At 47.8% G+C, this 13,488-nt stretch overlaps 2 protein-coding genes across 2 annotated transcripts; both read right to left on the bottom strand.

The window, feature by feature from the left end:
• Positions 1 to 99: 99 nt before the first annotated feature.
• LOC128273953 (TRAF3-interacting protein 1) lies at positions 100 to 2,860 on the bottom strand. Its single transcript, XM_053012026.1, has 5 exons — positions 2,726 to 2,860; positions 2,511 to 2,628; positions 596 to 1,980; positions 321 to 523; positions 100 to 250 (listed from the first exon to the last, which is right to left on the bottom strand). The coding sequence occupies exons 1-5, from the start codon at positions 2,858 to 2,860 to the stop codon at positions 100 to 102; spliced, it is 1,992 nt and encodes a 663-aa protein (XP_052867986.1).
• Positions 2,861 to 3,229: 369 nt separating this feature from the next.
• LOC128273871 (UPF0547 protein C16orf87-like) lies at positions 3,230 to 4,036 on the bottom strand. The gene is made up of 3 exons (XM_053011931.1): positions 3,669 to 4,036; positions 3,455 to 3,606; positions 3,230 to 3,392 (listed from the first exon to the last, which is right to left on the bottom strand). Exons 1-3 carry the CDS (start codon positions 3,996 to 3,998, stop codon positions 3,305 to 3,307), a joined length of 570 nt encoding a protein of 189 aa, XP_052867891.1. The 5' UTR covers positions 3,999 to 4,036; the 3' UTR covers positions 3,230 to 3,304.
• Positions 4,037 to 13,488: the final 9,452 nt, after the last annotated feature.

Below are 13,488 nucleotides of genomic sequence, written 5' to 3'. Positions count from 1 at the left end.
TCATTAACGTTTTTAATGATTATTGAATGAAAGATAAAAAAGGTAGGTGAACAACAGTGCTGGATGAATCACTCTGAATCTCTACGGTTCGTAATGCTCCTATATTTCGGTCATGTACAAGCGTTCGATTTTCTGTTCATTCTGTAGGATGTTTGCCCGAGTCGAATCGATCATCTCGCGATACTCCTTTATGTTGACGTCAATTTGAGATAACTGATGCTTCAAAGGTTCGATCGCATTTTCCGTGGCACTGAAACGATGGTTCGCTTGTAAAAATCACCTCTAGAAATGCTACAAATGGACTATGTTTCGCCACTTACCTTCGTTCCTTATTCAACTCCACCATAGATTGAGCGAAAATCTGTTGCCAGTTTGTCAGTTCTCTTTCCATGGCATCGACGTCTTCCTGAATAAAGTCCATCAGTTTGCCGAGCGGATTGACTGAGCGTGTCAATTTTTGTATCGATTCTCTGAGCAATTCCATTTGCTTAGTTGATGACTGCCTCTGGCCAATGGACCATTCCTAGCAAACCATACGAAACGACACAAGCATATAACACCGACGATCGTTACGATGCGGGCTTTTTTTTCTTACCGTTTCGGCCTTTCGCACCGTTTCGTTGTCATGTCCGGTGTGAGAGGAAAACTCCTTTTGCGTTTCAAGGATCTGCCGCACCAGATGGCCTTGCTGTTCTTGTTGTTGATCCTGCTCCGAGATCCCATCGTCCTCTAAGCCGCCCGTTCGGCTCGTAGCGTAAGCATCGACCGCACTGATAGGATCCTCGATAACGATCAAGTTCTCGCCGTCATCGTCCAGCAGCTCGTTATTGAACACTTCCATCTTTACGTTGATTTCTCCCAATCTCTGTGTTTCGTTTGGCTGCAAAATGACCTCCACGTTTTTCTCCTTTCTTCTTGGAGCTCCCGGCCGCGCAGACGGAGGCCGAACGCTTGGTGGTCTAAGGCTTGTCCTTGGTCGCATAACCGTTTCGATCGACTGTTGTCGGTGCATCGGCGGTTTTCCCAGAACCCGATGATTCTCCGCCGGGGCTACCAAACCTACCACCGGCATCGCATCTGGTGCTCCCACCTCTTGTAACATCTCGGTCTTGTCTGGTCTCATTGGAGGATCGCTCCCAACCCCACTGTCTTGCCGGCTAGGGCCGGGAGAATTTTCCAATCCGTTAAACTGGTTCATCTCCGATAGGGCGTTATTTTCACTAGCCGTTAAACTGTTCTGTTTCTTTAAGGACGATCTTCTACTACTACTATTGCTTCCGGTGCCATTTTGTTTGCGTCCCTCGTCCTCGTTTTCCACAATCAAAGCACCATCATCACCAGGCGCCATTCGGTTTTCATCGGCCGCTATCACTTCCCCAAACTCTTTCTGGGAGTCTCGTCGTTTTCTTGACTCGGCTTGCTTGTTGCCTCCCAATTGCTCCATACCGTTCGCAGGGGTTTCCGGTAGGCCGAACTCGCGAGGAGTAATCTGTTGCAACTGCTCTTCCGGAATTGATGGTATCCGTTTGAGAGATTTCTCTTTGCCCTTGCTGGGCTTGTCGGGTTTCGTTTTCGTTTCGTGCCCTACTTTTGATCCATTCTGCTTGCTTTTGACCTTCTCCTGTTTTGGGCCAGCCGCGATCGTTACACCATTCTTTGTAACTTCCTTTTCCTTTGACTTTGTGATACGTTCTTTCTTTTTCTCGTTTCCGGATTGGTCCTTATCTTTAGTCTTTTCTTTGGATTTCTCCTTTCGAATGTCAATATTCTGCACCGCCCTTTCTTCCGGTTCTTTTGCTGGCCTATTAAAGGGGGCGTCCGAGTTGGCGCCACCGAGAAATTGGCGAACAATTTCAGCGCTGTCCAATTTCTGCTCGAGTGCGTATCCCATGGCCTGAAGCAGTTCATTGGTTCGTTCCACCTCCAATCCAGCGACTACTTTGGATGGGCGAACATTCAGGTCTTTACCGGTGATTAGTTCTACAATACATGAAGTACTGATTAGTTTTGTCATTTTTATCGCGATTTTATTTATTGAGTATGATATTGCAACCACTATTTAGTCGTTTCGTTAATGCATCATTAATCATTTTTAAACTTTATTCCATTTACCCACGATAAACGGTATCCAATGCCGGCCCATCCATAATTTAAATGTTTTCCTCTATCGTCAACCTTGTCGCAGACGATATGAATAACCAATCGCGGCACGTGGGAAGGTGACAAGAAGCGAAAATCGATAGTCACCCACAAATGACTACGATGACCACAGGTCACCTGGTTCGAGGTGGAGGTGTTTGCAAGGTCAGCGAAAAGGGAAAACCTGATCCCTATCAGCAGTTTAACAGGACGAGACACCTCAGTGGGAGCTGCGTCGGTAGGTTTGCTTGAAACAGCTGCCACACCATCGTCAACGTCACTATGTCAACAGAATACCGCGCTGATTGATGCCAAATAAACAACATTTTTTCGAACGCTCCAAACCACGCTTCGGTTGCTTCGATACTTACTGACGACGTCAATGAGCTTTTGCAGAAACGCCATTTTCGAATCGCGGTCCTTGATATTGTCCGAGTTTAGTTCATCCACCGTATACAAACCCTCCAGTAGGCCATGCTCCCGAATAATCTGAATGTATGGAAGAATAATTGTGAAATTCCATCACATTAATCCACGTACGATTCCTGGTATCGATTAGGATTCGCGCCGGTCTTTTGTGGCATACCGCGTGCACTACATCGTGAAGAAACCGAAACGGCGGCTTGCGGAGAAGTTTTTCGGTCAGTGCGGGCCGCTTTACGAACTTTCCCAGAGAATTTTGTGTCCTTTTCACTATGGCCGCATCCAGTTCAGTAGCCATTTTTGCGAACTAGCCGTCTGATAGTCTATCAAAAACAAACACGAACTACGTTACCGAACCGAACTGCTACTAGAACGGCACACCGCACTGGACAAAGACATTGATAGAGTGAGACTGACCCAGTTTCGTTAAGTTATCTGCGGCCAATGGTACCAATCCTTGCGCTCTGCTGGGGCGAGTGTTGAATAATAAAACCTGAATCAAAAGAAAACGCAGTGTAACAGTTCCGAAAATGTGACCAATGATGTTGTATAGGCTGCCCGTCTCCAAGGCAACCGCTGACGTACACGCAACTGTTGGTAAAACATCAAGGATACAAACAAGGATAACGTTACGACTGTTCTGGAAGCTCCAACCACAATTTTCCCTTCTGCAGCTTCTTATACTTATTTTATTGCTACACAAAATACACTTAATAAATATCGTCCTTGCTCACTACACCATTCAGGGTTGTGTCCACACAACGGAACCGATTTTTCGATTAATTTCGGACAAAATTATGGCTGCAACATCCTGCTTGTCGAGCGGTAACCTAAAAAAAGATACGTATGAGCTTGACGTAGACCTGTATAAAGTATCGGCGTCGCATCTTACTTAGCGGCCAGGTCTCCTCCACCATCAATCTCCTCTTTCTTAGCGCGCCGATTGGCGTGTCGGTTGGCCCTGGCCACCTGGGTCTCTTTGGCTGTTATCAGCTGTGTCTGCTTCGCTTCTTTGCCCTTAAATAGTGATGCTTTTGACGATTTCTGGCGATAAGAAATAGGAATAAAATACTACGCTCTTCCACTTCCACGGGGGCCAATAAAACCTTTGTTTTCTTTTTCTTCTTCTCGTACTGCAAAGAATCGTAGTAGTTGGGTTTCTCACGGCGTACTCTGCTCGTTCGCCGGCGCTGCACTTGGCCGGAAGCGGAACCTTTACGACTGTCACTGGAAGATGAGGCTGCAGCGGCGGCAGCGGCCGCCTGTTGGGCTGCTTTTCTCTTGGAACTAGTTTTCGTACGTGATGGAGGCTCGTATACCGTTGCACTCGACTGTTTCATGCTAAACATGTGCCCGCAGGAACATTTCTTCGAAGCGATTGCCACCTGCACCTCACACTCAGGACAATGTTTAGTAATCATTCTGGTTTTTACCATGTTCTACCGGACACGGCCGAAAAAAGATATTCCCCCTTTTCGTACTCTACCCGTACGCGCCAGGAGAGTAAGAAAATTGTACGATTGTAAACATAAACAAACTCCTGCTTGACTCCTGATGACAGCAAAATTCTTTGTCGAATGAACATCAGAATCCCTGTCGGCTAAGCAACAACAGTTTACAGGTGCATTTGACTAGCTTTATTCATTTTAAGCACCGATAATAGTAACAGTTCCAGAAAAACGTACATTAGGAAGGTGTATTTACATTAACTTTTTTAGTTTTGCTGCTAACTTAATCCTAAACAAAACCGATGGCTTCATGAAGTTAGACGCAAATTAGTGTAGCTCGCAATAAGCTAGCTGTACCCCACCGACAGGGTTCCTGGAAAACGTGAAATAACAAAGGGCAAACATCGTGTCGCCTCTTTTCGGCTAAGGCTCATTATGCGGATCGCGCACCTGCTCACACAGTTGCGTCGGGTCCGTACCGTCGAACGAAACGTCAACGAGCCGTCATCGCCCTGACGATTGGAAGACCATTGGAAGGGGTCGAAAAAAAGGAGAGATTGAAAATGGATGTGACAAGAAATGGTATAGTGCAGCAGCAGCAAAAGCAGCAATAGTTAGTTTTTAGTGTAGCTAGAAGACAGATTAAGAAGGTAAAGTGCTCGTTGGTGAGAAAGCCCATCCTCGCGGTACCGGTGCCCGAAATCTGTTCGGCGGTGCGTAGATCGAAACTCAAAATGTGCCCCCACTGCTTGCTCCGTGATCTTTCGTAGCCGTGAAAGGCTGCTCAGCGTGTGATGTTTGCCGAACTATGTACTATGTTCCGCGAAATGGCACCTAGACTTCTGCACTGAATACTGTGGGACGCAATAATTGTCGAGCATCGATGTTCAGTCCGCAGGCTCTTGACCAAATCCAAGATGGAAGAAAGCACCGTGCACAAGAAGTTAAATGCTCCGGGACTGTGCTCCACTGCAAGATGGATATCTATAGCGAAAAGCGTCAGCTCCATGGTGAACCGAGCGCCCCAGCAGAAATCTGGGTTCTGAGTTGGGGAACATTATTTTCATTTGGCGCCACGGTAAAATGACCGTGACTCCGAACAAATAGGTTGGTTCGGTAGTTGGGAGCTGTTCAATGTTGGGGGGGTTCAAGAATCAGCAAACGTTTGCCTAGTCCCCTCCGCCGCCGCCGCCTTTCCTATACAGCCAACATCTCCCCTTAGGCTACTTACTATCTGACAGTTTTTACTCGGAGCCGGGTTTCATTCAGCCAGCGAAAGCACTTTGTTGCGCCTGCCTTGATGGCACATTTGGCAGACTCCAGCACCACCACCACCACCCTGGCTGGAGGAAATGCGTGAGATCCACGGCCCCGCGTGTCGAGCCTCCGGAGTGAGTGCGTACGTTGACAAGTGTGCGTACCCGTACAACCTTGGTGTACATAACCACGCGCCACGCACCCTACGCAACAGGCCCACGCCCCCTCCCTCCCTTCGCCGCCCATAGTATGTCCTCGCTGAGACTCTATGCGCGCATCGTACGAGTAACGGGTGTCGTAAAGTCCGCTAGAAGTTATAATGTCCGGCACAGGATTCAGTAAACATCGGTTTTCAAAAAGAGCTTTTCATGAAACAAAGGTCGAAGGCGACATCAAGCTGCATACAACGATTGCTGACCCCGGCCGCGTTAAACTAAACAACAAACCCATTGCGCCCTTTGCCAGTGCGGTACCGCCGATTAGAATGTCGGCGAATGGCGAAGCAAGGGTTAGAGTTTTGTTGTGCATAACCTGTTTTGCAGCTGATCACCGACGGTGGGCGATAGGAGGGACAGCATATTAAAGGGTGCTGACATTTTCGATACACGATACCCGGCGGTAAACTTTCTAATAATCTCCATCGCCCGCTGCGCCCCACATTAACCTGCGAATCATGCAGCAGATTGGCAAACCCGAGTGTGGTGCGAGTGGAACCGCTTTAACCCTTTGATAGCAGACTCAGGTAGATGACTAGGAGTTTCGAGGAGAACTCTGTGCTTTTCATAACAAACGTATCAGATAAAAACCCCCAGTGGCACGTGGCGTGCTGCAGCTAAGCGATTCAAGAGTAATGTGTGGTGTGCTCAGCAGGCGTCGCATGTCAAACAAAATGCGCGTACATAACGGCGGAGTGTCACCTTTTGAACGGACACACGTTATGCGCGGTTTCTTTAACTCATTTCCCACAAATTTCAGTCCTTCCGTCAGGGCCGTTGGAAAATTCTGTTGTGTTGAGGACGGCGGCCCATAGCGTTTGCCATATTCATTCAACAACAAATGTCCACATTCTCGCTCTCTCAGTACCTCAGTCTCGCCATCGAACGCGGAGCATATCGCGAAGAGAGAGGGGTGATGCTTTTCTTTCTTTCCAACGCAAAGCATTGGACTGTGCCTCACGTGTTCTCGCGCTTTTCGGAGTCCGCGAGATCGCGGGAGCGAGAGAACCACTGGTCACCCGCCGCCGCTTTGTTCGCGGAAATGCCGAACGCGATTTCTCAACACACGCCACCCTCAAACGCACCCCCAGCCAGAGGAATGCTTGATACGCGCGCGGGAGACGTCAGAGTATATGCAGCGCTGCAGTTTTTGTGCATTCTGCAGTGTGAAGTGCACACGATCGAACCACAGTGTGCTAGTTTCGCGATGACAGTGTAGTTGGCGTGCATAATTCTGTGTGCTTCGTTTTGCATGCTCACAGGACGAAACTGAAAAACAAAGCAAAGGGGCAACTTTTGGGGGGTTGGTTCCTGCTCACAGGCCTTCTACGACGCATCTCGAGGAGCCGCATTCTGTGCAAAAGGCTACTGTATAACGGTAAGGCGCAGAACACATCGCAGAAGTCATTGGAAACCGCACATACCCACACGCACAACATCATTCAACCGTCGCCACAATGTCTGCCTCTCCGCTGGCAAAATGAGTTCGCAACGTCGCAAGATTGCACTTTTCGATGCATGTGACATGTTAGCCAACTAAGAAAAGTGCTCGACACGTTTCGAAAACCAACGTACGGTGAAGGGAATGAGAAACAGAAAAGAATGACCATATAATGCCAGTGCAGTATCCCGTTCTGTTCCGTTCTCTGTAATCACCGATAATGCCACAGCTGCGGTGCCTGCCGCCCCGTTCGTCAGCCGGGGCCAGCTGTCTAGCAGCTGGTGGTGGGGACCCAACCAACCAACTCCGGGTCCGGGTGGGTGCTATGCGTTCGTCGCTCCTCCATGCACCGCGAAAGGGTGCACCGTATGCGAAACACACAGTGTGATATAATCATTTGCAATTGCAGTTCGCGACGGCTCAGGGCTTGTGCTGAGCGAAGTGTTCGCTTCGATTGGTTCGATACTGTGCTTTCTCTCTCTCTCTCTCTCTCAGCTGGCGACACTCTCTGACAGTACACACTGGTGCTTGTTGTTCTCTCGATCTGTTGTTGCTCTCTCGTTCCCTTTCCAACTCTTTGCTTACTCACATCATAAGAGAACAAAAACATCATCAGAAACACAAGAAGGAAAAAAAGGAAGAACGTTTATCGGGTTCCGCGCTACGTGAGATAGATGGGTGGATGGATTAGGAAGTGTGCGCTGTGGTCAAACGACAGGCCCTCGACAGTAGCAGTGGCAGCAGGCTGTGCTAAATGTTGATTCGTGCGGAACATTCCGCCGTGAGATGTGCAGATCTGACAGAAGAGAACGTAGGTTTGTCCGAGCTTACGTACGTAAATTGTGCATATTGATCGTGTCGTGTGTGTGTGTGTGGGTGTCTGTTTAAGCTACTACTACATCCCCCGCTGGGGAACCGTTTTATAATAGTAGAAAATATATCGATTGAGAATAATTGCGATGATAATTGGCGTGAGTGAGTGAAAGCGCAATTTGTGGTGATGATCGGTGCGAAAGTAGTTGGCCCGGCACCGGCTGCAAAGGCACAGGCGTTTAGCGTAAAAGTCACCACAACAGTCCAGTCCCTCGCCCTAATCATCGTTCGTGATCAAAGTGAGCTAGAGGAAAATTACCAGCAGTGCTGGGTCGCGCCGACCGTGTGAAGGGGCTCGCTGGGCACGTGTCCAGGGTGTTGAGAGTAAGATAATGGCCCGGCCCAGGCCAGACTTCGACCGAACGAACCCCGCAGGGCGGTGATCGGATCTCGTGTGCGATAACAAAATCCCGCGGATGCATGAGCTCTGTGATGTGTGATTCTCTGTGGTAGTCTCCCCGTGTGGTGATCGCAGGAAGCATTTAATTGACACGGCTGTTAAGCGGTGTGTGAAATCGGCAAGTGATCAGGCCGCGACAAACGTGAATCACGAAATATATGGGGTCACGCTTGAGAGATTAAGAGTTTGTTCACACAAAGTTTTCAAAGATGTGGCCATTCCTCGTGTTCCTCGTGCGGCCGACTGTTTTCGGTTTTGCCGAATATAGACCGGATCTTTTGCAGGTGCCAGGCGCGAGAATGAGACGGACAGGCTTCGTTGATCAGTCATCTTTGAGCAGCCTGCCAACTGTGGTTGACAGAAGTCATCCATCATCCGGCAAAAAAGAGTGATGCTGCCAATTTGTTGACGCGGATTGATGCACGGGCGGAGTAACTGGCGTGCAGCAGTAAGAGAAAGTAGCATCCAATTTTCCCACTGTGCCTCACTTTTTGGCGCAACAGTGCATTGCTGTGCCCGGTGTGTGTGTGTGTGTTGTGCAATGCATATCGTATTGTGTGTGCGCTCCTCTCGTCACAGAGCATTCGCATAGAAAAGTCTTCACACCGTAAGAAGAAGAAAGAGAACGAAATAGAAACGGGAACGGGGAACAGAGACAACTGAGAAGCGTGAGAAAATAATGCACCGAATGATGCGCGATGCGCAATGCAAAAGTGTGTGAGAAAAAGAGCGACGTATCGTACCCAAGTGGTGCGAACGAGTAGAGAAGAAAACAAAAACAAAACCCCTCCCTTGCACGCCTCTCCGTTGTTGCTCTTGCGTAGTGGCGCACGGATAGGCCACCATTACTCATTTACGTTTACGCTCTACGATGCCGTTTGTAATTGTATCCTTTCCTTCTCTCTCTCTCTCTCTCTCACACACACACACACACAAACAAACACATCTCGGCATCGTACGGTTTTTCCTAAAATGCACCCTGGCCTACTACGTCACAATGATGCGTTCCAGTGTGCTTTAATTGGACACTGTATCTGTCGATTGGAAAAAATTGTTAACAATCGTCTAGTAAGTTATCTACCAAATTCTTCATATGAACCTGCTTCAAATTTTCAGACTAAAACCAATCAAGTAAAGGACGCCAGTAAGGAGAAAAACACGATACTAAACGCTTTTCAACTGCAATTGTGAAAACAGAAGCCTGCTGTATGATATTCGATGAATTAATGCAATCGGTTTCTAACCGAAGATTTACGGTCTGAGTGGCCGGACCTGGTGCACACACCAGATGGAAATGATATGCCCCAATTTTTATTTCGGATAAGACCACTCGAACGATGCAAATTCCGGAAAAGACCAACAGCTCTGCTATCTGCTTTAATAAGTTTATCAACCACATTCATTCTAGGTTGAAGCCAAGGCACTAGATGTCCACCACGTTTTCATAGTCACTTCAAATAAATTAACTGATAAACATCCACTTCAAGCGAAGATGATGAAAATCAACCGACCTAGATTTTTCCCAAGGCAAACGACGGTTTTAAAAAAGCGTAATGAAATTATTTCGATAAAACGACTAGTTAATAAGAGAAACGGTGCCCATCATTACTCATACTTCAATCGAATCGTTCCAACCGTGCTACGAAAAACCTCTAACTGTGTGCAACGATAATCGAAAGGATTTTTAGTGAAACGCGGGCTTTTTCCCAAAACGCGACTCACGGAAGCGTCAAAGTTTAGCTGGGTCCATTCATTCGTTGCTGCTTGCAAATAGAGATACCGGATCTTCTTAGTTTTTGACACGAAACCAACGTGCTACTACCTCGTCTGGATATTGGACGTTTCTATTAGTCGGTCGGCTATTAGATCTTCTTTTTAACGCCTTACTGTAAAGTGTTTCACGGAATTTATTAGCGGCCCGCCAACTTGTTGTCTTGTTATTTTTACTTTTGGCCATACCACATTCGGGGTGTGATTAAACAAGGAGTCCTATTTGGTCTTGCAAAAAAGGTCTCACTTCATATCACGTGTCTCACGTTCTCGTGTTTCCGAAACCGAAATATCAAACCTCAACCACGTCCGATTGGTTTTGACATCAGATCGCCCGGTCGTATCATTGGATGTAAAAATGACTTCACGGACGCCACGTTCTTCGCCACGGAGGTTGGCCGCACGCCACTTGTGATAGCCTTCATCAACCTTAACGTAAAATCCGAGGCAACTTTTCGTTCGAGGACGCGGCCACTGGTCGAAAGTATGATTCACAAAAATCGAGGGGACACACATAATACGATATACGAGCTGTTTTTCTGATAATCAACCAAATGGTGTGTAATGGTAGAAAAACCGCAAATCGGGTTCCCTTGCTTTCTATGTTGCTGATTGACGACCAAGAAGTGTCCTTTGAGGCCCGTTTTTTACGACACCATTCGCTGTAGTGTGAACTTGGAAGAGAAGAAACGATATCGCTTCAAGAAATGCACGCCATGCATTCACACCCCGAAGGACGCAACAATTAACTGCATGCAACTACTGTTCGACGACGGACTGTTCCACGTGACGATGACGTGTTCCTGGGTGCTGCTATAAAAATGTGTGAGTTTGAAAACGGTCAATCTGAAGATTGTTATCCTATCGGCGATGTCCTTGTTGAGGCCCTGGCATACACCCGGTAATCGACTACGTTCATCGTTTTCCTTAGGTAACTGCAAAAAGGAGCCGCCCCTTAAACATACATCAAAAATATGCAAACCTTCGCCCTGTGCGGCAAACGACTCATTGTTCGATCCATTGGCCTCTTACCATGCTGCATGGTAATTTTTGCTAACAACACCCACTGCACGTACCACGTACTTCCCTGTAACGTGACATCGAATCGTTCTCGGAATGCTTCTTGCTGTTACTTGCACGCGCGCGCTCGTGTTGGTGCGTGTGTTTCCGTGCTCTGAAGTAATTCTTGCTGACTGCAGTTGCAGTTTCACTCGGGTGATGCATGGGCCACTAGAGGCGACGTTAATGGGCCATAATGTGCGCGGTATGCACATTCATGTTAGGAGTGGTGTGGTGGTATGGAAGAGCATTTTATTGGTGAGAATAAAGAGAATGACGCGCTTGCCGTATTGCGCTCCGCGGCAGCATTTTTGCCATGCCAATTGTCGCCAAACAACCGTATCTCTGCCTTTCGGAGAGGGTATCGTGAAGTAATTGCACAGAAAAGTCGCGCCATTTGCCTAAGTGTTTTTTTTAAATTTGCTCATCATGCGGCAATGTGTTTACTGTTGTGCCAAATGAGGAACACGGAAGAAGTTTGGGTGCTCTTAAACCGCAGCATTCGCAGGCGACATAAACGCCAACCTTGGTAGCTCAGGAGTGTTTTAAGCCCAAAATATTCCGGATTTGAAGCACCTTTCTCTTATATTGATTATTTCCTCAGTACAACAATGAATGAGTACTTTTTCACTTTGCGTTTAAACAGCAAAACAACAAATGTCAAGAAAGTCCTTTTTCCCGTACCAATGGTTGACCCATGATGAGGTAATTATCGATTGCAGTGTACGATACTGTGTTGGACGACGCAACAGCGTGAGTCATTTTCATCTTGGGTCGCTCGGTTTTCTTGTGTGCTCCGCACACGGTTACTGGGTCGCTTACATTTTGCAGGCGGTGGACCACAAGGCGCGGTGAAGATCACGGAACCGTTTGAGTTGTTAGCTTTGCTCTTGACATTGGCCAGCTTGTGATGACCGACCGGTCCGTCCATCGCGCACCGCAAAGGTTGATGATCTCAACGGTCTTCCCGTCATCGGACCAAGCTGAGACACAGCAGGATGAAGTCATGGCGGTTATTAGCGAAACGGAAGCATAACACGGACCTGCCATCACGCTACAAAGGCGCCGAGAACCAGAAAAAAACCCACCAAGCCACACACCATACGGTTCACCATCTGGTTCAAGTATCATTCCCCCGGTGTTTTGCCTGGCCCATCATTTGAGCCTAAGCCGGCGATAGCGGTGTGTGCAGTGATTACATTCACAGAGCACATTCGGGGCGTCCGACCATTGCGTGAGGTGGCTTTGTGTTGGTGGATCCTCATCCCCGTCTCACGCGACTACCTCCGTTAACTTGCTGGGACACGGACGAGGAGGGATCGTCGTGTCTTGACCTACGAAACTAAGCACACACCCCTTCAAACCGCCACTCGGTACCGCCTCTCAGCCTCAGTATGGTTCCGCAACGTGCGGTGACTCGTCTACGATTGCGCGGCAAACGAAACAGGTTTTCATCGATCCTCCTACGGGTGCGCTGGGTTGCAGGACAAGCGGCGGATGCAGCTGGGGCCGTGTTTGGTCGCGTAAACGTGAACGTTTCGCTGCCCCACACACAAGCACCAGAAAAACATATGATCATCTCGCGCGCACCAGAGCGGCTGGCTTTGTAACGCGCTTCGCGTTTTCAATTCGTTCGCCGACACGCGACAAACTCCCCGTCGACGACTGGCGGCCATTTGCTCATCCGTCAGCTGGTTACAGCGTGAACAGGGATCTTTTTTTTGTTTCGAGCGTTCGGATCCGCATCGTTATTTGTCATAGTTTGCGCTTTGTTTCTCGCTGTGTTCGCGCGAGTAACATTATTGGCAAGATTGCGAAGTGCGATGTAGCGTAGCGGGTATGGCACCTGCTGACAGGAAGCGAACCGGACCGTGGACGAATGACAAACTGTAACTCCTGTTAGGATACGATGTCTTGCGAGCAGCTTTGCGTGTGCTCCTGTGTCCAGAGGGTCTAAGGGTCTTATAGTGGATTGTCCACGCATTCGAACTTAATTACTTTACTAGGTTGTTCATTAAATTCGGGGCTTCGATAAGAAAAACACATTTTTATGGTTTGAAATGTACACTTTATTATTCAGCATGGGCTTCCTGAGCATCAATACACTTGTTCCAAGGAGACTCCAATTGATAAATTCCTTCCCTGAAGTGTAAAACTGGAACGGCTTCAAAATATGCCATCATTTGATGAAAAACGCTTTCCGCGCACGATTTTTTTATGTCTGAAAACAGATGGAAGTCGCTAGGGGCCAAATCTGGTGAATACGGTGGATAGTTCAATAAATTCGAATTTTAATTCATGGATTTTTGCGATTTTCAAAATGCTCTAGTGACACGGTGCATTGCCCTGATGAAAGAGGATGTTTTCCTTCTGCAAACCGTGTCTGTTTTCATGAATTTCCATTTTCAGTTGGTCTTAAAGGTTACAACAATAATCTAAATTTATCGTTTCACCACTTTGGAA

The sequence above is a fragment of the Anopheles cruzii genome, chromosome 3, assembly GCF_943734635.1.
Source record: "Anopheles cruzii chromosome 3, idAnoCruzAS_RS32_06, whole genome shotgun sequence".
Taxonomy (NCBI): Eukaryota; Metazoa; Arthropoda; class Insecta; order Diptera; family Culicidae; genus Anopheles; species Anopheles cruzii.
The sequence above is the reverse complement of the archived record's forward strand: the minus strand, read 5'-3'. Positions and strand labels throughout refer to the sequence as shown.

Coding starts and splice junctions, on each gene's coding strand:
- LOC128273953 (XM_053012026.1), bottom strand. CDS start 2,860: ATGGCTACTGAACTGGATGCGGCCATAGTGAAAAGGACACAAAATTCT. Junction 1,981..2,510: donor AAAGCTCATTGACGTCGTCA/GTAAGTATCGAA, acceptor CATGTATTGTAG/AACTAATCACCGGTAAAGAC. Junction 251..320: donor GAGTTGAATAAGGAACGAAG/GTAAGTGGCGAA, acceptor CCATCGTTTCAG/TGCCACGGAAAATGCGATCG.
- LOC128273871 (XM_053011931.1), bottom strand. CDS start 3,998: ATGGTAAAAACCAGAATGATTACTAAACATTGTCCTGAGTGTGAGGTG. Junction 3,607..3,668: donor AGAAGAAAAAGAAAACAAAG/GTTTTATTGGCC, acceptor TCTTATCGCCAG/AAATCGTCAAAAGCATCACT. Junction 3,393..3,454: donor GGAGGAGACCTGGCCGCTAA/GTAAGATGCGAC, acceptor ATCTTTTTTTAG/GTTACCGCTCGACAAGCAGG.